Consider the following 24759-nt stretch of genomic DNA (forward strand, 5'->3'; position numbering starts at 1 on the left):
CTCATTGGCTACAGTAACATTTCACCCAGAGGTGTGAAATTCACACAGAACAAAACCAGAGGAATGTCCTTTGTTCCCTCTTTCGTCTCTTTCTTCTCATCTGCTCATCTCTCCTGACGTGTGAGAGGTGAGCTGCTGCGCTCTCTCTGCTCTTCATCTCCTCAACCCAGGCTGACCTGGTTGAGGTGAACGGCTCTCAAGTCCAGAACTTGCAAAACAGTTCTGGTTCTGATCAATGGCCTGTTAGGAAACAGCCATTGCAACCAAGGAACCAAACTGCAGACGACGCGAGTGCTCTGCCCTTTTCACCAGCTAACTTCAAGCTATCAAGCAAAGAAGTTAGCACCAAACTAACAGCAAAGACGACCTCTTTGACTTGGAACCACAACTTCAACACATGGAATCACAAAACCGGTTCTTCCATGGATTGGTAACGTACTGGGCCTTAGCATTAGCAATCGCACAGGGCTGAGCAAGACTGTCCAACTTTGATTTCTAGAAAGTACTTGTATTGATTTGGTTTAATGTTATTCATTGAGTTTGACTGTGGTGATTTATCTGTATTTGATTGTTGGGTAACTGGCTTCGCCACATCTGATGTGTTTAGTTTATGCTTCACATAGACAAGGTCTTGCATGCAACTAACCATCTTTTCTAACCCACTGCATATCTAACACACATAAAGATCACATACAGAAACTGTGAATTAGTTAAACATAAACATACAGCTTCAGATAATCTTAACCCCACATCACCAACCCCCCTCTTTGTCCTTCTTCTCAGAAGAACAAAGAGGTCATGTGGTGACATGCTGATGGCCATCTTTGATTCCGCCATCTTTGATTCCGCCATCTTTGATTCAGCCATCTTTGTTTTACAGTGCCCGCCATTTTGTTTGTAGGCCATACAGACATTTTGAGACAAGAACCCATCTTGTTTCCCCCCCCCCTCTCTCTCTCTCACACACACACACCCACACACACACACTGTGTTTGGTTTGTTTAGTTTAGTTATTTAGTTAGATTAATATTGTGTTTTGAACCTTTATTATCTTGTAAATAAATGTTTGTGGAATATACATGCTGGTCTCTTTAATGTTGCACAAGAGTGAATACTGCCAACCTCTGCTATGTCAAGAACTCCGATATCCTTCAACCTTTACTATCTATTCTGGTTATAGTTATTAATTTAATTATTAATCAACGTTCCAAATTGATAGTTTAGCATATATAATGAGACTATATTAACGTTTTGGTCATTGGTCCCTGATTCCAGGGTGGTGCCCCGTTTATTATTGATGTTTATTGATAATCTTTATTAATATTAATAATTCTATTATTATTTATTAATTATTTTGCTAATAACCAAAACCTACCAAAGTAGAACCCCTACAAAGGCAAGTGAGATCGGGAACAAAATGTATTTAAAATACCATTTGATCTATGGCTAACATTTAAATTGTTCTCATTTCAGTAGTGGAGTCTCGTTATTCCTTAGCTACAGCTTTTAAATCACGTTTGTGTGGTGTGCAGTGGTATAGTAAATTCAACATTCGTTCATTTGAAAAAACTAGCTGAATTCAACGAAATGTCTGCAATAGAACTATTGTGCCCTTGTGTACTAAATTGATCTTTACGTTTTGTATGGTGTTCAGTTAGTGCTGCAATAACCGCAATATTGCAATACCTTGCTATTGACAAGCCAACCGCAGGACATAGCAAGCAACCGCCACAACCACTATGTTACAAACAGCAGCATGACAAGGCGCTGAGTGTTTATCCTGAGCTGAGCGCTGCACATTTGTTTGTTTTTTCTGGTCACCGAGATTTGAAAAATGTTCAACTTTGGGTAAAATGCTGCGTTCGTCACTGTCACATCCCGCCATCCAATCACAATGGAGCAAATTTTATCATCTTATCTATCAATACGTAAGCACTCCATATGTAGACAGTAAAACTAAACACAGACAAACAGGACACAGTGCCAAAATAGACTTTTGTTATGTTTGCAACAATATGTGTGACAGTGTGTACTACTATGCTTATTGTATGCCAAAAGCCAAACCAACATAAACACACACACATACATGCACAAGAGAAGTGGCCTGAATACGTCTTACAGCATTACCTGAAGACAAAGAGAACGAGGTTGCTGCGGCGAGAGAAAGGAAGAAAGAAAGTAAAGAAGAAGCCTGTAGAAGTCAAGACAAAATAATAGTAGTTTTTTAGTTTAGTCTTTGCCATTGCACTTGTATTGTGTGTTCGGCTGTGATGTTTGCTGTACACTATTGCCTAATCGATACTGGAATTTTGAGTCTGATGGCAATCACTTCATAGTAATTTTCCCTAAACATATAACTCTTGATACGGATCCCTTAGATTTGTTTTCTTAAAAGAGTTGTGACCTAGACACCTACCTAGCCACACCATTAAACCCAATTGGTTTAATGTGTTATTCTTTCCTGTGTTCCAGCAATGTGTCCTTCTCAGGAGGTAACATCATCTTCAGCCTGCTGACCCCAGAGCCAAACCTGAGGCCAGGCTATAACGACTTCTACAACACTCCCGCCCTGCAGAAGATGGTACATGCCACCCAGGTCAGGATACAGCTGAGTGGACAATCCCACACCAGAGCAGCCGGGGTGAACCAGCGACACAGATACTACGCCATCAATGAGATCACCATCAGTGGCAGGTGAGGACATATTAATGCAGAGATCCCACTTTATTAAGTGTCTCATCTGTTTCTGAAAGTTGGTGTTTGAATTGCAGTGACAAATGATTTAATCTGGATATGTAAATCCATAGTATGTCTAGGAGAACTTGAATTGCAAACCAAGAAGTAGAAATTTGAATCATCATACCTCAAATATAGCTAAATATGGCTTTTATTTCTTAAAATGCTGGTTTGTGTTTATTTAATATTTATATACTGATAATCTGGCATGACAATTAATTTATATGTCTTCACCACCATATGTAGAATGATTCCAGTTTTGTTAGTTAACAGTCACTGTAACCCGATAGCCGAATGGTTAGGAGGCATACCACATGGGCGCAAATCATGAATGTATAAAGAGAACTGGATACAGAGTTGGAGGCCGGCTCCCGTTCATTCCTATGAGAGTTGCTCAGTGGCGCATGAAGTCAAAAATGGCTCGACTGCCGAGTGATAAAGTACCCGGATCATCCGGCGATCTTACGCAGTCATGGGGCCCATAGAGAAAGCGTAGTAATGTTTCCTTTAACTCCGCCTCCCAGCCTGTGGTTCCGGGCTCATTCACATGAATGGAGGAAGGGAAATAATAAGGACTATTCAAGTGTTTAAACTGGGAAGTTGATTTATCTAAAAAAAAAAAATGTACCCGCTGATTTACAGACATCTCTTTCCCAATGTAAGTTTATGGGGAAAGTCTTTTTGGCCCCAATAACATCACATCGAGGACACAGAAGTTGTAATTCCACCAGCCACTACGAAAATGTGCTTCAAGGCCTGGCGCTCTTCCTGGGGCCTTGGTGCAAATGCCCGGAGCAGCGAGTCTCCTGTTCGATTCTCTGCTGGCCGGAACGTTTGCTGTACATCATTCCCCTTCACTCTTTCCCCACATTTCCGTTCTCTCTTAACTGTCACTGTCAAATACAGGCATAACATGCCCCAAAAATAATCTTTAACAGTCACTCCTGTCACTTTTCAAAATTGTATTGAAGTAGCATAATTATTTGAAAGAAACACTTGAAGATCTTTTTAGTGTTGATTTGTTAAAAAGGTGTGAGCACAGTTCGACAACTAGAAAAATATTTTGACACAGACTGTTGAGTATCAGCAGAGCTTTCTGAGAGTAATTGTGAACACATCTCTTCATTAGACTGACAGAGTGACTGTTTTTTATGACTGTGGTAATTATAGGATTATGCAGGAGGCAATCATCTCTAACTCTTTCTCTCCCTCCCCCTCCCTCTAAGCTGTTTTAATTAGTAGCTTGTTACAGTGAAGTAGGAGAAACAGAGATTTAGAGCTGCTGAAATCTCATCTGTGCATTCTTCATCCCTCTCCGTCTCCCCCCTCTCTTTCATTCTTCTTCCATCTCTCCATCTCTTCTCCCTTCATTCTTTAGAAAGCATGTAAACAGGCGTGTTGGCAAGAGAGAGAGTACACTCATAACCTGAGTATGTGTTTCTCTGTGTATGTCTGCACTCATGAGCATCATTTACATTACGACATGATATTGTGGCACAGAAATGTATTTCCTAAAATTATTTTTCATAAAACTTTATATTAAACATAGCAAAAACTTTTTTATACCCCGACCGTTATATATATTATATATATATATATATATATATATTATTAGGGTTTAATGATAACGTTAGTGGTGGTCTTTTAATTTTTCTTTTCTGTTTTCTGTATTTATTTATTTGCAAGTCAGTCTACTAGGGCATTAGTCCTTATATGTGCAATGTAAGTACAGCACATTGTACTCATAATTTACAAGACATCATAAGAAGAACATTTAGATATTTAATGGAAATATAAATATGCATATTGGAATATGACATGGGATTTCAATAAGGAAGAATGCTACTGTTTTTTTTTTGTTTTTTTTATACATTTGCACATGTAAACACATCAATTGGATACAGTAGGTTAGATATCTTACTTTTATGTGAATTTAAGCAGGGGGATAAATAATAATTAAAAAAAAAATTGCAAAAACTCAGAACTGGATGAAAAACAGCATCCCTCACTTCAATTTCATCTTGGCATGTTGTTCATCTCTTAAAAGGAAAAAGCCATTGTTAACTATACTTTTGGCAAAGAATCACTTTTTATAGCACTTTTCCATTGAGTTTTTTGTTGTTGATGTTCTTTTCTTTTTGTGTTTATCTGTAGGAAATGGTAAATGGACTTTATATAGCGCTTTTCTAGTCTTCCGACCATTCAAAGCGCTTTACACTACATATCAACATTCACACACACATTCTTACACTGATGGCAGAGGCTGCCATGCAAGGTGCCAACCTGCCCATCAGGATCTAATCTAAATACTCATTCACACACCGATGGCACAGCCTTCCAGAGCAATTTGGGGTTCAGTATTGTGCCCAAGTTCATCATTAGTTTTACGCCATTTTACCAGATTAATTACCTTCGAAATTGTTTTGGTATCTGAGCTGGATAAATTACAATGTAGCAATTAATTTATCTTTTTTTTCTTTTTTACTTTGGTGAACAAAATCAGCGCTAGATTTGTAGGCTACCACAAATAAGAAATACTGCACAAAAAGACTTTTGATTTGATTAGTAATAGAGAAAATGTACATGCTTCACTTTTTATTAATCTAGCCACAGAAAGTGGTATAACGAGAACAAGAGGTGAAAGGATACACAGAGGGAAGTATGAAAGGGAAAAAGCAACTGAATATCTGAATGAATAATTAAACGACTGTCCTGCAGTGTGTGTGTGTGTGTGTGTTAGCACACTTGCTTACCTATCCAGTGGACCTCGGCATTGTTACATATTCACCATCTGTGAGTCAACAGGGGACATTTTGGAGGTCCACTTTTGCTTAAATCACGCTATAATATCCCTTTGGTGAATAAAAAAACAACAACAGTAAGATCATCTCTTTTCGTTTATATTAATCACTATAGTCCACTGTTGGTAATGTAGGAATGTGTGTGCATGATAATTCTCAGGATGGCATTTATAAATGTTGAATGGGAACTTCTTAATGGCACGATTGCAGTTCCATGGACGAGGGATGGAGGAAGTGGCAACAGAAACTTTGAAGGAGGGGGAGCTTTTGTCATGTTGTTTGCTCCTTACCATTTTGTTGTTACATTTTTTTTTCATTGTAATCAGACATATTAATTATCAAATTTGTACAATGCCATTTTGAGGTCCTCCCAGTATGTTTATCTTTCTCTCCTTCTCTTTCTTCTCTCCTTCTGTCATCTGGTCAGATGTGAGTGTTACGGCCATGCAGACCATTGTGACACCAGTGTGACGCCTTACCGCTGTCTGTGTCTGCCTGAGAGCCACACAGAGGGAAACAATGTGAGTAACAAACATGAGATCACAGAAACTTCAATTGTAAGTGGGGTGTTGGACCTCACACACCCTCTGTTAGTATTTTATATAATATGCGTTGTGAGGTCATTAGAGGGTCATGCTACCACACACACGTTCTACCTATATAAACACACATGTATAATACTGGTTTTCCTTCTCAATTCAAGTTCAATCATATAAACACACACTGAGCACAGACGAGTCCCCCTGGGGAGAATCTCCTCATGGTCTTAATTAAGCATTTTCCTTCTTAACGACATAAAGGGGACTTCTCTAATAAATTACAAACACACACAAAAACACATTTATTAGAACTCCTTCCTTGTAAATATTTTTCCTTTTTATTTTGTGTAGTTTTATTGTTGTTGTCTGCTCCTGTTCCTGAGAAATTGATTAAGTGGCATTAACTGGCATGCTTTTAGACACATGTTGTATACCCGCAGTGCCAGGCATTTCTCTATGAACACGACATGCTGGTTAATGGACAGCTATCAGTGCGGTCAGACTGTTCAATCAGGCAATACACTTTATGCTGTTAAAGTTGTAAATAACTGACAGCTTACATCAGCCTTGTTGGCGCAGGACTCCTAGGGTTGTGTGATTTATGATCTGATGATGACTGAATATGTTGAGTCTGAAACATGTTCAATTAGATTTACTGTAGGTCACGTCTCTAATCTAACACTCTAATATAGTCTAATAGTCTTCACTTGCTTTTACATTGCCTTACTTTGTGGGGAAGTAACATATACTATATATAAGGACGTAGTTACCGTGATGTCACCAATTGGTTTGTGGACAGCTGTTTTGAAACCTCGAGTTCTGCATTTTGGCCGTTGCCATCTTGTTTTTTTGAACAGAAAACACACTGTGAAAGGGTTAAAGTTGTAAGATGAAAAAACTCATAGACTTCTATACAATCAGACTTCTTTTTGCAAACAGAGGAGTCGCCCCCTGCTGGCTATTAGAGAGAATGCAAGTTAAAGGCACTTCCACATTGGCTTCACTTTTCAGAACCGAAGCTGCCCACTGGGAAAAAAAGATCATTTAAACCTGAAAAGACTGTAACGGCGCTGTGTGAAATCTAACTATGAAATATAGATGGGGTTTGTTTTTGTGTTCACAAAATGATTCAGATGGAGAGACAAAAAATCCTTGAATTGAGTTTGTACTCTAATTAGTGGAATCCTACGTCAACCAGCTCTTAGTGCATAATGGTTTACAGTAACAGTAGAATATCACAATTAAATTATTTTGAAGTCAAAAGCACATTTGCACTTGGTTGTGTTTGTTTCTGGTCACTGTTACCTCATTAATCTTGTGGCATCCCCAGTTAAACCAAAAATATGATTCCATTGCAAGTATTCACATGCTGGTATGCTGCAGGACGTTAGCTTACAATTTGATTTCAGTCTAGCTCGATGTTAACCACCACCTCAGGACCAGGCCTGTGCTTGCTACAAAGCTAATACAACTTGCCAGGTAATAGTGGGCATCACCCCAACAAAGCCTCTAGTCGGTCAGCAGTGAAAAGTTCAATATGACTGCTCCACCTCACTGTAGCACAGGACAGCCTGCATTATTCACTACTTATGTATCATTCATACACCCGCGTCTATGTATTAGGGTGTGTGTGTGCGTGTGTTTCAGACAGAGGCAACAGAGGACATCAGTAGAGAAGTACAGCTGTCAACCAGCAGCTGTTCAATTGCTTGTCTTGCGTATTCTCAAACTCAAATAACAAACATCCTCCTACGCACACCCTTGCATTTAATAGTTTTTGTCTTATATGAACTCCAGACTAAAATATAAGTCGTCATAGAAGGAACTTCTACACACACACACAAACACACACACAAAATAACTGAACATTGTCAGGTTGATTCTATCCTCCAGACTAGAAAAAATATCTTCCTCCCGCTCCGTTTCTCTCTTTCTCATCCTCTCTATTTCTCTTTCTATACACCACTTTTCTGTTTCCTCTCTCTAGGTCCCTGCCCCACCTCCATCCACTTCTCTTTGTCGATCACTCTCTCTCTCTCTCTCGTACTCTGTCTTTCCCTCTCGGGTCTCAGTTTAAATAATGTCTCAAATCGACTAGAACAATGACATTCCCTCAGCATGCATCTCTAATCAGCTCTCTTTCTCTCTCTGTTTGTCTTTCGCTTCATTTCACTCAGCCGCTTTCTCTACTCCCCCTCACTCTTTATTGCCTCGCTTTCTAAGTATTTAATTCATTCCTGTTTGACTCCGTTTCTCATGTTTCATCCCTCTTTTTCCTCCATTTTTCTCACCCGTCTCATGTCTTTCCGTCCTCACGATCTGTTTCATTCTTCTCACTTGTACGTACAGTAGTTCTTTTGTGTTGGAGAGATTCAATGGAAATAAGCAATGCGGATATATTTCTGTGTGGTTATGTGTATGATTTATTTAAATTAATCCCTACTAAAGCTTAGAGGTGTAAGAAAACACAGATACACATGTGTATCGCGATATTATGTTGTGCGATACTGTATTGATTCGCCAAAACACTGTATAGATTTTGAATTAACCTCTTAAAAATCTGACAGCCCGCCGTCGGGCCCTGCTGCTATTCGATCTTTTTGAGGTTGTAGCGGGCTCAGTTTAAAAGCAAGACTGAAGGTAGTTGTATCATATGAAACTAGAAAATGTAAGGAATGCATTGGTACCAACCATGTCTAGCTTGTCAAGAAGGAGGATAGATAACACTCCAAAGTTATGCCAAATTTTGGTGAGGAAAAACTAGGATTCTGATTTTCACAGGGGTCCCTTGGCCTCTGACCTCAAGATATGTGAATGAAATGGGTTCTATGGGTACCCACAAGTCTCCCCTTTACAGACATGCCCACTTTATGATAATCACATGCCGTTTGAGGCAAAAACCATGCAGTTTTTTGAATACAGTATGAATGTGTTATTTTTGCCTATTCTAAAATGGTTTATTTCTGTTGTGTTCTGACAGTATTCCAAAATTGCAATATATCGCCTTGCATACAGTATCGCAATATATTGCGATATATTGAATCGTTACCCTGTATCATGATATTGCCAGATTCTTGCCAATACACAGCTTTACTAAAGTTACACTCTGTGAAAGACATTACTGTGTTAAGGAGTGTGTGTGTGTGTGTGTATGTGTCCATACGGAGTCCTTTTTGTGTGATCATCTGTGCGTGTGCATTGGTGTGTGTGTGCCTGTGTGCACTTCTCTCCCACACCTGTCCATGTCATCTCTCTGAGTGAATATTCAGGACCTTTCTTCTGTCTCTGTAATATTGGAGCATAAAAGGCTGTGGGGAATATTAGCGTTTAATATTGCATGCGTTCTGTTGACTCGGATCGGCCTAGCACCATGACGGATGTTGTACTAATCTGCAGAATTTCCACAGTGACATTAAAGTGACAGAAATGCTCAGACATGTGTCAAGATGATCAACGGGGGCCTCGGAAGACACACACTTAAACTCTCTCACACGCACTCGAACACGCATGCACAGAAACGCGCACACACGCGCTCCCCTACTTTCTCACTCTTTCTTTTGATTCTTTCTTCTGTGCACTCTGTGTCAGAGTTGATCTCTCGTTCTGTCACTCTGTCTCTGTACGTCTCTCCACAGCTGATGGATTCAGTCATGTCGGAAAGCTATATCATATATTGTATTGTACATCACGTCACGCACTGTGTTTTCGGTTGTACAATGTTTCTGTCGTTTTTTGGGGATTCAATGTTGTCCAATATCAGTATTATAGAAGTAAAAATATATCATCTTGGTAAGATGCAAAAACAATCCACGCTACCTTTCTTTTAATCCAGCTGGTGTGTTTCTTGGTCCAAACCCTAAGGCTAGTTACATCAGGCTGTGTGCAGCTGGAGGCTGATTTGACTGTGGACACCATGGAACACATTGTGTGAATTTTAGTGTGTTTGTTTTTGCAAGTCGTCACAAGAATTTTAGTTTGGTGTGTATATATTCTTATATAAATTCTGAAATGGTGAAATGGACACTGTACGTGTGTTTCCATCTGTGTGTGTGTCACAGATGTTGATGGCTAGTGACGTTAAGTAGCGTTGTCCAGGATCTCTGTTGCTAAAGTCTGCCTCAGCAGCAGATTTTCACCTACGCTGGGGTTAACCGGGTTAACTTCAGATACAAACAACACGGCCGTGTGCACACCAACATGCTCACACACACACACATACACGTCGGTGGCACGACCTTTCCAGGGAGAGCGTGAAATTGGTCATGGCATTTAGGATAAGATGAGTTGCCCCAGCAGATTAACACGAGCACGCTCACACAAACACACACACGCACACGCACACACAGATGCTTGTGACAGGCCATCTGAATGTCCACATATCCATTAGAGGAGGCCTCACTCAGCAGGTTTTGTCAAAACATTCAGAGCAAAAATAAGATGCTATCCTTTACTCTGCAACACAGTCCAACACACAAACACACGTGTTCAATTTTTTTATACATTGAACCAGTTTTGCAAAGAAATATTTGTTCAGAAAACATGTCAGTCTGTAGTAGGAATATCATGGTGAGGAAATTTTCCCATTGGTTAATGAATTTGTGGCAACGCCGGTGTTACCGAATACACTGGACATTTTATAATAAAAGATGGTGCTCAATATATGTAGACGTTAGTTAGATAGTTTAACGTTGGATGGCTGTGTGTCTGGCCTCTCCAGTTGAGCTTTCGCTGCGGGGTCGCACGTTTCCACCTGGAGCTGCTGCGTCGTGCACACCGGCTGTGATCGCTCCGTCCTCCGCACTACGATTGCCGCATTAACGTTATGGTTCCTTTATAGCATTGGGTTTAAATATTAAATATTGTCAAATAGGCACTTGTCGCTTGACACCAAATCGTCCCATGTGTGTGAAATCTGACTCCTGCTACTCTGAGCTGAGAGTCCGTACGATACTTTCACTTTCAGTTTGTAGAGTCCATCGTCTGACTATGTATTGATAACATGGCGCCTAGTCTATAGCATCTTACTTGTTTTAATCTGTTGCATTGCAGTTTGTCACGAGATGACTGTGTGATTGTAACAAATGTTTAAAGACTCAAGAGTCCGACTATTGGTTAATGACAGAGGTTCCTTATCATCAGCAGAACAAACTGAATAACTCAGTTTTGTAATGTTCTTATAGCTACAGTATAATGTTACAGAGGACTGGCCATTTGCAGAAAGATAAAAGCAATAGAATTAAAACCGTGTACACTCAATCTATAGTATGCGCTCTTTTTTTTTTTTGCTGCTGGTACTGTGTGCAGATGATGGAGCGCCATCAAAACCTTTTGTATGAAGAAGAGAATGAACGTGTGCAGTTTTCTTTTAACTCCCAAACACCGGTCCCTCGACTAATTAGCAGGCTGGGAGAGAGGGAAGGTAACGCAATGTTGAATGAAAAGAAAAGAGAAGGAAGAAAAAATCCTCTCCCTTTCATTTGGTATGGTAATATTTCCCGCTCACATACTCACCGTGGCTATGAGAACAAGCAGTTGGGGGACGGTAGAGACAGGGGGAAGAGGTGGGAAGCCCGGAGAGATGTACAGAGTGATTTGTTTTTCAGAAAGAGAGGAGATGGAAGAGGAAGGAAGGGTGGGAAGAACGAGGAGGCACAGAGGTAGAGGAGACGAAAGAGGAATGAAAAGGGTGGGAGATATAGGAGAGGAGGACTCGCTACATCTCGCTCTTTAACTCATCCCCAGCGGATGAGATGAAGAGTGAGATGTAGTGAGAGCTTTCTGTTCGAAGTGCAGAAAGAAAAGTACCTTTTGATATGTGAAACGTTTTGGGGCACAGAGCCGCAGACAGACATACAGGCAACCACAGAGACAGATGGGCAGAAGGGGGAAAGCAGCACGGACAAGCAGAGAGGCAGGAAGTTACTGTAGGTATGGCATGAGATAGATTTGAAGCCAAACAGCACGACAGATAGACGAGACAGAACAAACAGTAACATGCAAACATCCCGGCGCTCCTGTGGAACTGCATGTCCCAAGACAAACTCTCCTGTGTTTGTGTTTGTGTTTGTGTTTGCGTGCGTGCGTGCGTGCGTGCGTGCGTGCGTGCGTGCGTGCGTGCGTGCGTGCGTGCGTGCGTGTGTGTAGGTCATTACACGCTTTTTTCTTTTTGTCTCGTGTGTGCATGTGTGTAGGTATGTGTGTGCATACATCATGTCTCCAGAGAATCTCCTGCTGCTTCATTAGATCCTGTTAATAATCACCCAACAGGGAACAGCACTCTGGATACACACACACACACACACACACACACACACACATAAATATACAGATATGCGAACCCTTTAGAGCTTGTTCATTCGGAGGAGAGGTAGTGTATTTGTCTTCTTAAATATTCTTTGTAAATGAGCAGAGTCCATGTTTCCCTACTGTTATCAAAATGTTCTTTGTTAATTTAATTACGACAAAATTCAGAGTTAGTGTCAAATTAGAAGGATGGTACTCAGTTATTTCGAATCCAAAAAATGAGGAATAAATTGCATGGCAAATACCTAATATGTATTTTAATGTGATGTACACATGCATGATGTTGGATGAAATATAGTAATGAAGTGAACAAAACGCAGGGTTTTTTACCCAGGAGTCTGGAGTTCGCTTCCCATGTGAAACCAACAATGTGTAGTTGTCTTTGTGTTTGTAGTTATTTTAAGCCAAAACACAATGTTTTCCCCTAAACTTAACAGATGAAGACTTAACCTAAAGAAGTTGTAATTTTATTGCCTAATCCTGTTTATTTTGCCTAAACCTAAAGAAGCCTTTTTGTTTGTGTTCAAAAGGTGACGTTTCATTCAGTTTTACAACATGTTAGAATGTGTTGGTTTTAAGTTTCACTTTCACTTTTACAACGTAGTAGGCGTAGTAGGCCCATAATGACCCACATCTATGGTGCTTATAGCGACTGATAACGCCTATTTAATGGCCAGATGAAAGCCGAATCGGGTGCAAAAATCCAAACCAATACAAGACCTTAAAGATAACCTGTGGAGTATTGACCACTATTAGCACTATGGAGCAATGCTTGATGAGTGGGTTTGCGCTTTGTTTTATTGTGCAAGCACAAAAGGACGCACATGCACACTGGTGGCGTGATACATGTTCCAGCCACTGGCAAGGCAAGGCAGTGAAGAAGACGACTGCGAGCTTGTGAATGCTTTATGATGATTTAAATACATTCAAAACATTTGTTCGACCCCAAGGATACACAAAATGCCTTTTGGTGAGAAACACTGAATATAAATATAACTCCACAGGGCACCTTTAACAGCAAAAAATGTGATAACTGTTGCATACGATTGTGCGTTTGTACATGTTTCGTCCTGAGCTTTGTGTCGTATTGTAGCTACAGTACACATGGGGCCTTTTGTCTTCTTCACATACTAACATTAATTTTATTTTTGATCTCTTTCTTTGTCTTTTTCCGCCCCACATCTCTTGCTCACACACTTGTGGATTGTTTTCTCTGCCTGTTTCTTGTCTTTCTGTCCCTCCAGTTTTAATCTTTAAAACACAAAGGGATTTTTTTTTCCTCATTTCTGTTCACATCAGTTTCCTGCATTTTTCCCTACCTCCTCCCCCTTTTCTCTCATATACAAAACAGGAGCCTTTCCCCCCTATTTCCATCTACACTCTCCCCCTCCCCCTCTCTTCCCCCCTCCTCTGTGTGCCATACATAATGGGCCCAGTGCAGGTCTGCATGTGTCACACATGGGAGGAACTCCTGTGTTTTTTAATACATTTTTAATCCCGCCATTTGATGCCCCCCTTGTCCACCATAATTTGTACTGACTGCTGAACAAAATCAAAGGGCTTGTACTTGCTGCTTCTCGCCTCTGCTGCTCTCTGCTACAGAAAAATGCATTTTTTATGTCACTTTTTTCCCTTCCTCCTCCCCTACACACACCTTGGTATGTTTATTTTGACATGAAAGTGGGCCTGTGTGAGAGCCCTGGCTGTTGCAAGTCACTCCTCATTAGCAGTCTGATTTCCCTATGCTGTGTGTGTGTGCACATGTCTGTGTGAATGTACTGGTTCTTTATTATATAGCAGAGAATGCCTTTGTGTTTTCTATTCAGTTATGTGTATTATTCTTTTTTCTCTCTTTAGATTTAGATTTACACGGGCCACTGATTTTTCTGCCTTTTATATTTCATCCTCTCTCTCATTCTGTGTCTTTATTCCTCACTGTGGCTGTCTTTGTTCCATAAAAGCAAGCATTTCACTTGTCATGGGACCACTTTTATATGCACACATGAGTTATTTTCAGCAAATGAACAGTTTATGACGTTTTTTATATGCCTTGGCTTAATACAAATGATTGTATACATTCCTCATGTCTTGTCAAAGGATGTTTTTGTTTTTAACTTTAAGGCTGCAATTCATTTAAATATATATGTTGTTGGCGAGAGACAAGAAGTGACATTTTTAAGTGACATTTTGGGGCGAAATTAAGTTATATAAATCAAATTAAAGCTCTCGACCAGCTCTTTCTACTGCCAAAAGGGCAAATATGAAGTCTAAACCAATCCAGAGTTATTAATCAAAAACCAAAAGACCTACCACTAAACTGTTTGTGACAAAAAGGGCATAAGTTCACTTGAGAAAAAAGAAAAATATTTATTTTTGAATAAATGCCAATATATTGTTCATTAAGGATGTTGTCATCCACATGTTCCTGAAGTTTTAGTAATAAAGATTGAATTTAATAAACAAAGTCAGGATGGTAATTTTTTTCTTTTGGCTCTCCTGTAAAGTTCTCACCCCTTGCTATGTAAACTTGTATCCATGATTACATTCATTAGCGTTATAACCAGGTGTGATTACTTCAGAAACTCTTTCTGCAAGCCGTTTAGTAGTTGAGTTAGCATTAATAACAATTATGAAAGAATATCCAAACAGTATGTTAGATTATAGTATAAGTAAAGAAATGTGTGTCTGTACTTATATGTGACTGTTTTCAACAGTGCCAGCGTTGTGCGCCCCTCTACAATGACAAGCCATTCAAGTCAGGTGACCAGCTCCAGCCTATGAACTGCCGGTCTTGTCAGTGTCACGGCCACACCCTCTCCTGTCATTACGATGTCCAGGCCGATGACCAGCCAGATGAGCACTATCGAGGAGGAGGAGGCATCTGTGACAACTGCATGCACAACACTACGGGTAGAGTGTTAGCAACATAACTTAGCTAATTATCTTATATCACAAGAAGAAATGTAATTTTAAAAATGGCTTTTATGTCTGTTAATCAACTTTGATGTTGAAGCACTTTGAAACAATTACAGACTAGATGTCATAAGTCTTTAGATGTTACTTCTATCATACTATATGTTGAGCTAGAAAATGTCTTTATGCTGAAATGTGTACTATTTTAGTGTTTTTAGTCAGCTATGTAAAGAGAGATGGTAACAACGGTAGTAGTGAGTGTGTGATTTATGTAAAAACAGTTTACACAAGTGGGGTTGTGTGAGGTACTTATCCATAGCCGGTGTATTACTTACATTGGATGACGGTCGGCATGCCCCCAGTTTTGAGAAACAGACAGGAGTACCGGCACCGGAGCAAAGCGGTGTACTGCTGTGGACGAGCCGGCAGCAAAATGTATTTTAGTCCAAAAAAGAAAGGCTCACCTAAAAAAATCAATATCAGTTTAAGTATATGCTATATTTGGAATATTTTCCGACAAGGAACTGAACTGAAACTGAAACGTATCCAGACTGTTTTTGTCAACTGACTCTGGATGCTTTGAAGAGAGCATAGATAAGCTTTACTTTCATTTCAGTTCCCCGTCTGAAAGGGCTTTCTGACGGCAAGATAAAGCGCTGAAAATATTCTAAATATTGGATACACTTAAAAAGATATACGTTCATTTTTTAGATGAACTTTTCTTTTGCTGCCGGCCCTGTCCGCAGCAGTACATTGATTGCTTTGCTCCTGTGTCGGTGCTCCTGTCTGCTTCTCCAAGCTGGGGACGTGCCGACTGTCATCTACTGTAGGTAATACATAACCTTGCACAACAGCTGGATTCTCGCGATGTCACAAGATCACGCGATAATTGCGGAATCAGATGTCACACAAAAATCCATCTTGGCAGGTTTCAAGTAATGCTGTTGTGTCCGGCAAGTCAGCGCACTGACCAATCAGCGTCCTGTGTGGAGCTACTGGCATCTCCGGGCGTGGTTTAGGTGTGTAAGACCCGGTGAGACGACACAGAGAGAGGTTAGCGTAGCTGCTGCAGTAGCATCAGCTATATCGGAACTGGAGAGTATTTTTTCATTGAAAGAAGATCAAAGAACGACACTGAAGGCGATGTTTTTGCTCTGGTTAGTTTGATTCTCAGGTGGTTCATCCAATCACTTGCTAAGTATTTTTTTGAAAGTGCCTGCCCTTTTTACAAACCAATGTCCAATGACGGTTACTCAGATGTGAAACAAACCATCTGGCAGGGTCAGGTTAGGTAATACACTGACTATGGATAAGTATCTCAACTATCCATTTATCTTTAGTATTTTAGACCTTCTCAGTGGTAATAAAGGGAATTAGAGGGTTAATGATTTTTATCTATTATGAAATTGATTAGAAGTGATGGCAGTGGTCATTTAGAGGGTGGTTATGATGTGTTTTATGCTGCTTATGTGTTGGCATATTGTGCCATAGTCATGTGTATCAGTCACAATTTCATGATGCTGTGAAATCTTTTTCCCAGTGAGACAAATAAGGTTGAAACCTGGACTTCGTCATGAACATCTCTCTTGATCCCTGCGTGGATTCTACCTGTTCCTTTGACTTTCTTGCTTTCTGTCTCGCCCTGCTTCTGTCTCTCAGGTAAGAACTGTGAGCTGTGTATAAGTGGATTTTTCAGGCTGGAGGAATCTGATCCCACTTCAGTTGATTTGTGTCAGCCTTGCAACTGCAACACTGCTGGAACAGTCAACAGCAGCATGGAGTGTGCCCAGGTACACACCGACCCAAACAGCAAATTGTTGATGACCACTGAAACACTTTCAATTTTGATGTTTTCAAAGTTTCAGTGTTTCCCTCTGTCCCTCTCCCTCTCACCTCCAGGTCGGAGGTCAGTGTCAATGTAAGGCTGCAGTAACAAGTCGTCGGTGTGTAGACTGTTTGCCTGGTTGGTACGGTCTTAAAGCCTCAAATCCAAATGGCTGCACCCGCTGTAACTGCAGTGACATTGGCATCATAAGCACCTCAACAGAAGGAGTTCCCAGTTGCAACCAGGACACGGGACTGTGCCAGTGTAAACCCCATGTCACAGGTAATCAGTCCACTGACTAACATTGGATAAAATTACATTTTTAAAGTTGTAATTTCTAAGATGCTTGTTTTGGGGTCTTAATTTGATGAGTGCAGTGCCTGTGCTCAGAATGGGCCGAATGCACTTGCAGCTTTCTTGAGAACCGCTCATACAAACGACTTCACACTCGACACTGCCTTCCTTGGATCCTGAGCAATACACCAACCATGATATAGTTGGGTCACACACCCAAGTCGCAGATACTGTGGTTCATGGGGAAAAAAAGAACCGCTTGTTGACTCCAGGGAAGTGAAGAAGAGTCTGGTTGTAATGTTATCCAGCATTCATGTAGCGTTAGCAGGCTATATCCGGGATCCAGCAGCTAAAGTGACTACTGTGGACGACATGCTTGTCTCAGTCTGCAGAGTCCTAGTGCCCCGCCCCCACTGCTGAACAGAGTGCTGGTCGCACGTTATTAATGTTGAACATGTTGCGTGTCCAAATTGCACCAAATTTTAAAAAAAAGCACTCCCTTTGGTCACCAGCAAATACACCCGCCAAGTGTGAAGTAGATCAGCTGTTCTTGGGACATGCAAATAACGCACAGAGGGACTAACAGACTTGATATTGACAGATTTGATAGTAGGTTTCCAGTACTTTTGCAATGCATTTCTCAGAGACAATCATGTGTGTCAGAGCTGCTTCTTTCCACCTGCTGGCGAGTAACTTTATGAGGACAGTGTAACGCATATGGAAGTACATACTATCCCCCTAAATCTAAACGTCATTGTGGGTGAGGTTCAATTAAGTTAAGGAAAAGATAAGTTATTTAATGGCATTATCAGAACTCTCTTCAGACCTTGGTATGATACCACAGCAGCACACCTCTCAACTCCAAAATGTCTGCTCCCTAAAATAGTTTCTCCTACATAATGTCCCCAAGTACTTTGTTGATAACTTGTGCTTTTCATTAGAACAGTTACTCCGTTTAATTGTCCGGTAGTGGCGTCTTAATTAATACATGGTCGCCGCTGCTCATTGGGGTGCACGCAGAAGTAAAAGTGGATATACTGGGTGCACACACCACACCAGGCCTGTGCATACACACCGGTGAAAACACGCACACACACACACACACACACACACACACGCACACACACACACACACACACACAACCATATCCCAAAGTGTTTTGCCAGCCAAAATAAACAGGCTTTTCTGCTGGGGGTGCTTCCAGCCGTTGTGCTTCTCTTTGTGATAAATGGTTTCACTCTCTCCCCTGTGTGTCTTTGAAGAGCAGGCTCGTATGAAATGCAAAACCGGCCAACGCTCCTCAACTCAACGCATCATGGTTATTGCTAAGCCTCGCTATCAAGGGCCCACGGTTGTGCGTGTGAGTGCGAGCGTGTGTATGTGAGCTTGTAAATGTGTGTAAGAGTGTCTGTTTATGTTTATGTATATGTAGAGGGAGAGTGCCTGATGTGACCGTGTGTTCACATACTTTTGTCTTTGCCTAACTGTATGATTGTAAGAGTTTGTTTGCGTGTGTGCATAAATATGCCCGTGTGTGTGTGTGTGTGTGTGTGTGTGTGTGTGTGTGTGTGTGTGTGTGTGTGTTTGTGTGTGTGTGCACACATGCATGCCATCAAGGACTAAGCTGGTATTTAATTCTCTAATTCAATGCCAAGTTGATTAAAACAAACTGCTGCAGCCCCTTGTATTTTTCACACTCCTTCTTACAAGACCCACTTTCGTTTTTTTCTGTCCTTGTTTGTTTGGTTGCTCCCACAGGTATTTTTCAGAAATGAGATTTGATTATGGCAATTTATTACCGCCAAGCTGATACTTTGAGTAGAGCAATGGCAGGCACGCTTCAGAGGGACGGAATTGAAATGTGTGCGCGCAGACACAGATACACACACGCACATTCATAACAAGGTGCCAGAGTGCAGTGTGTACATAATAGTGTTTGAAATGGTGATGCATGAGCCTGTTAACCAGCTGGCTACTGATAAAAGGGCTGGGCCATGTCCCGAAAACACACACACACTCGTATCCACGCGTGCACACATGCACACCCCCGACACAAAATTACCTCCTTTCTGTCCTGATATAATATCTTCTAACACATTCTGTTCTCTAATGTTCTCACTTTTCTTTCCTTTTTATTGTCTTCAGACTTTTTTCTTTTCTTTTCTCTTCTCTAATCTTCTCAGTTGTTTCTGTTGTTGTGTTTGTTAGATGTCGTGTTTGAATGTCACAAGACCAGCTGCAAAAATAGGATTCACAAATGCCAACTTGTTCAGCTAAACGTCTAAAATGTAAATAGAAAATATAATTACTTTTTATAATAGGTGTAGGATTCTTTATAAACTGTATAGTTGTATTGGGGGAATATATCACAGCATTGTTGGGGTTGTAAGCATCATTTTGTCAGCCTGCATATTTACCACCAGCACACTCAAGACGTGCGCACACACCTCAACACACACTATCTTCACTGCGCTATTATGAAATATGATCTATGGAGAGAAATACATTCATATCTATAAAATCATTAAAGTGGGCAGACCAGGGGAAATGCCAAGTGTCTGCCGCACACTGAGAGAGACACACAGACACGCACACACTTGTGCACTAACACAGATGTACAGATATGAATGTATGTGCACACACGCACATTTTCACCCACCCACATCTGAACACACGCTCCCTCGTAAACGGCTGTGGTGACTGCGCTGCCCCCAGGCATCCATTTAGGGACAGATTGCCTGTCATGGAATACGTATGGCATATTCAAATAAGCCCTGCTCGCTCACACTGCATATCATAGTTTAACTAGCCTTATAGCCTGGCACTGCTGCTGTAGCCATAAAACCTCCCACACTATGATCAGTTTTAGGGTTTGTTATTATACAATAATTATAAACAGAGCAAAAATAATCTAAGAAATAATTTGCCCTCACAATGAATAAAATGCTCAGCTGATAAACCTGAATATAAGATAAATAAATGAAGAGCAATAACTGAAGTGAAACTATTAATCGGTTCATTTCACATTCTTTACTGCGTAGCTCCTTCTGGCATTGAAAAGGTTGAGATGTTAAATCTTTAAAGTATGGAAGGCCTTAAATGTTCAGACATAACTCGTTGATAATAAGCTGTTTTCTGAAATCGATTTTATTTTCTATGTTTTACAAAACAAAATCTTGTGAAAATGGCAAATAATGAATAATTCTAAAAAGATAATTTGGCAGCAAGCAGAAATAAATTGTTCTTCTTTAAGTACTTTAAAGTCACCTTTTCTTGTTTTTACACCACATGGTAATTCTGTATTATTTTTATATTCCTCAATCCATCTTTCCATCTCTCCATCTCCTCTTTTTCTTTCCCTCCATCCTTTTCTTGTAGTTGCTTAATTTATTTATTTTCTCGCTCAGTGAAATTAAGTGTTTGGCCTTAGGTGAGTGATCCATCATATGTAGAGGGCCTGGCCCTAATGATGGCAGTTTTATACACTCACCCACCATTTCTCTCGCTCTCACTCACACACACTCATACACGCAAACACACACGCCTGCAAACAGAGAGAGTCTAAACGTTTGTGAACAAGCGAGCGTCAATTTACTTATTTTATTTCTGTTTCCTTTCTGGTTCTCTCAGCAGGTCCCACTCTGCCCTCTCCTCAACATTTCTATAAACGCCTTCTCTCTCTGTCTCTCTCTCCCTCTCGTGCTTTCTTTCCAGGTCTTTCTTGTGACCGCTGTGAGTTTGGTTATTGGAACCTGTCCCACCCAGACGGCTGCGTCCCATGCGACTGTGACCCCCTGGGTTCCCTCAGCCCGTTCTGTGAGCCTGAGGGGGGGCAGTGTGAGTGTAAGCCCGGGGTGGGGGGGCAGCGCTGTGATTCTTGTGGCAGGGGTTCGTATGGTTTAAGACTGGAGGGATCCTGTGCCCCCTGCAACTGCTCACAGGAAGGGACAGTACCTGGGACGGACTGTGATCCTCACACAGGACAGTGTGTGTGTAAGGCAAGTTAACAACTATACATTTTCTTATGACATTTGTATTATTACTTACTATAATGTCAACCATATGGGACTTTGCCATAATGGAAAAAGCAAAGACAACCTCAGTCCTCCAGATTGCAATGGCATTGGTCGCAACTGGCCAGTGAATAGCAGTCCAGCACACTAGAGCTCCTTTCCCACTGGACAAAAAACCACTAACACCCACTAATATCTGGCTTTTGTCTTCAGTGGGAAAGGTTGCAATCGGCATTCATTTTCTGGACTAATAACTTTGCATTAGTCAACAGGTATTTATCGGCTCCAGCTCCAATCGGCAGTGATGGAAACATGACAACCGGGTGGTTGACCTAACTTTCGCCCCTTTTCCGGTGCGATGCTATGTGGCGCGCGTTGAAGTGAATATATAAAAAATAAAATCAACAGGGATATGAACAGTTATTATGATTTATTAATTTACAAAACATACAATTAATATGCTCTCCTAAAAGCCACCAGACTCCAGTCTAACAACAGTAATTTTACATTGCTGATCGTCGTGAAACACACTTCATTCAAACTCAACAGAAACTAAATAAAACTCATCAAAACTGTCTTTGTTAGTGTTTCCACTGTTCAATCACCAATCACCAACTCTGGTTTGAGAGTTGGAAAGAGAGTGTGAATAAGTAACAGATATAAAAAAAGATGTAACCACCGTTAACATTTTCACTGTTGACTAACCCTGCATCCGGTGCTGGCCTGCGCGTCTATGACGTTGAACGTGACACAGCAGGGAAAAAAACAGAAAGGCCAGTGCAATGCCACGGCAATCTCAGAAAGGAGTAATGGGAAACTAATGGGAAAGGAGTCTACCGCCTATTATTAGCGTTCTCCCACCTGCATATATGCGGTAATTTTGATTCTAAACGTTTTACCAACAACAATTAAGTTTTAGTAACTGGAGTAAAAAAAGGTAGATGTAGTGGTACGCACACTACAGGTGGAAGTGGTTAGATGAAGCTTTTAACGTTTACTTTGAATCTAATCCTCGAGACCTCTCCTCTTGTGTCATTAAGTTTTTCTCACCCATGTCTTTTGAATTCATTCTTTATCATCTGAATTATCTACCACCATGTTTGATCCACACAGCTGCCTGACTTTGTAAATCCATGACTAACTCCATAAACAGGTTGTGTTAAAAACAGTCAGACTGTCGACTGACCAGTTTAATACCTTATTGGCAATTCTTGTCTAGGCCGCCTTGGGAGTCACTTATATATTTCTTTACTCTACATGCCTCTTTCTGTCCTCCTTTCTTTTTTAGGAACACGTGGAAAGCCGTCGCTGTGGCTCCTGTCGTCATGGTTACCACACCCTGGAGCAGCGAAACTCTCTGGGCTGTCTGCCGTGTGCGTGTGACATCCACGGCACTGTGCCGGAGGGCGTGTGCGATATGTGGACCGGACAATGCCCATGTAGAGAAGGGGTGGAGGGAGCACGGTGCACCAACTGTGCCCACAACTACTACAACAGGAGTTTACACCTCCAGAGTAAGAGAGCACAGAGCTGAAGCCAACGTTACACCCGAGTTTAGTTCCAGTCATTTAGTTGAGGCCAACACAGTTTACAAAGTTGTTCGGAAACTTTAACAAATGACGTACACTATATAGTTTGACAAGTAGAGCCAACTGAGCTACAGCATAGTTACTGGAATTGAAATGAAATGGATGTTATGCAACTAATGTATTCTCTTTACCGCATGTACAGACTTTAGTCTGAGGAGATATTCTGTTGTTTTGTGTTGTTCTATAAGTAGTGACAGTTTGGGAGAAAAAGTTTAAATCTAATGTGCTTTCTGATGTTTTTTTGTGTCCTATCAGAGGGGTTGTCCCACGGCTGTGTACCATGTATCTGTGACCTCAGAGGGACAGTGACGGGGTCAGTATGTGACAGCACCACAGGGCAGTGTGTTTGTGTCCCTACACGCTATGGAAAGGACTGCAGTAGCTGCCGACCTGGTGAGTGTGATGGGAATAATGGATGGATGATATATACTGTAGAACAACAAGAAGTTTAAGGAGTGACTGGATGAATAAATTAAGTTGATTGGTTATTGCCCAAAGGTCAGACTACCCAAAAATGGAAGAGAGTCTGAGGAAAATGGTAAAGAACAATGGCTGGTACGCCAAACTTTTAGTGTTTGTTCCTGTGTGTGTGTATGTGCGTATGTGTGTTTGTGTGTGTGTGTGCCTTCTGCCAGATCTCCACTCAGTGATTGTCCTGTTTGTGCCAGGTCTAAACAACAGCGCCATAGAGGGGAAAGATTGCTTCTTTTCTCATCTCACTTTGATTTTTGTGTGTGCATTACCTCATGAATTTGTGTGCCTGTGTTGGTATGTGTGGTCTTATGGTTCAAGAGGTAACAGATGTTGTATTGTGTCAGTTATGGAGAAGGACCAACAGCATAGTCAGGTTTACTGTAACACAAGTTGCAAAAGGATGTATTGATGGAAGGATGTTAAAAAGAGTAACAGAGGACACAAGATAGTCATAATTTTCTCATAAATACCCTCAAAATCCAATAAAGGCAATATTCAGTACTGTTATGAGGTAACATAGATGTCCAACTTTACCAACATTTTTTACTCCATTATTTCAATTAATTTGCCAAGCTCCATCCTCCTACAAATTGCCCGTCTTAGTTTCCTAAACTCCCAGTTCATGACATGATTTACATGCCATTGCGAATTCCTTGTAGAAGTGGCTAAATAGAATATCTAATTTGTTTATTAGCCGCTATTAGCGTTGAGGCAAATAAACTGAATTGATTTATACTTTAGAACCTGGAGTGCTTAATATAACCTCACACACACTTATTGGTTTTGTGTTAAATGTTATTACAAATAAATGGCAAACAACACCTCTAATGCTTATTAGGAAGGGCATAAAATGGCTGTCTCAAAATTGTGCCAGACTGCTTCCGAAATCAGTCACTAAGGAATTTCATATAGAATGCTGTAACACCGTATAATCAGATGTTGTCAGTTGTCAAAAAAAGAGAGAACACATTAGACACTATTAAAAATATGCACCATGTATGATGGCTTGTTCATATTTTTTTTACAATGCATATGAGGTACTTTCAGCACACTACATAGGATATCATGTATTTTCACTGGAGAATAGTGAAATTGTGTAGAAAATCGGGCTGGACCCAAATATTCGACTATTCGGTTATTTGTTCATTGGGAAGGTATTCGGTTTTCAGTTTTGGTATTCGGATATTTGTGTTTTTAACCCCTCGGGATTACAAACGCACATAAAACACACCAAACCTTTTGGAAAATGCTTTTTATTCAATAACAAATAA

The 24759-nt window shown here is 40.7% G+C and overlaps 1 protein-coding gene across 1 annotated transcript in view; it reads left to right on the forward strand.

Moving 5' to 3' along the window:
• ush2a (Usher syndrome 2A (autosomal recessive, mild)) overlaps nucleotides 1-24759 on the forward strand; it is a 239883-nt gene that overhangs the window by 40450 nt on the left and 174674 nt on the right. Inside the window, 8 exon segments of the mRNA XM_037752115.1 lie at nucleotides 2473-2694; nucleotides 5965-6058; nucleotides 15094-15289; nucleotides 16952-17082; nucleotides 17192-17399; nucleotides 21127-21410; nucleotides 22714-22939; nucleotides 23270-23407. Of these exon segments, the coding sequence (XP_037608043.1) occupies nucleotides 2473-2694; nucleotides 5965-6058; nucleotides 15094-15289; nucleotides 16952-17082; nucleotides 17192-17399; nucleotides 21127-21410; nucleotides 22714-22939; nucleotides 23270-23407 (1499 nt within the window).

Source organism: Sebastes umbrosus, chromosome 2, assembly GCF_015220745.1.
Source record: "Sebastes umbrosus isolate fSebUmb1 chromosome 2, fSebUmb1.pri, whole genome shotgun sequence".
NCBI lineage: Eukaryota > Metazoa > Chordata > Actinopteri > Perciformes > Sebastidae > Sebastes > Sebastes umbrosus.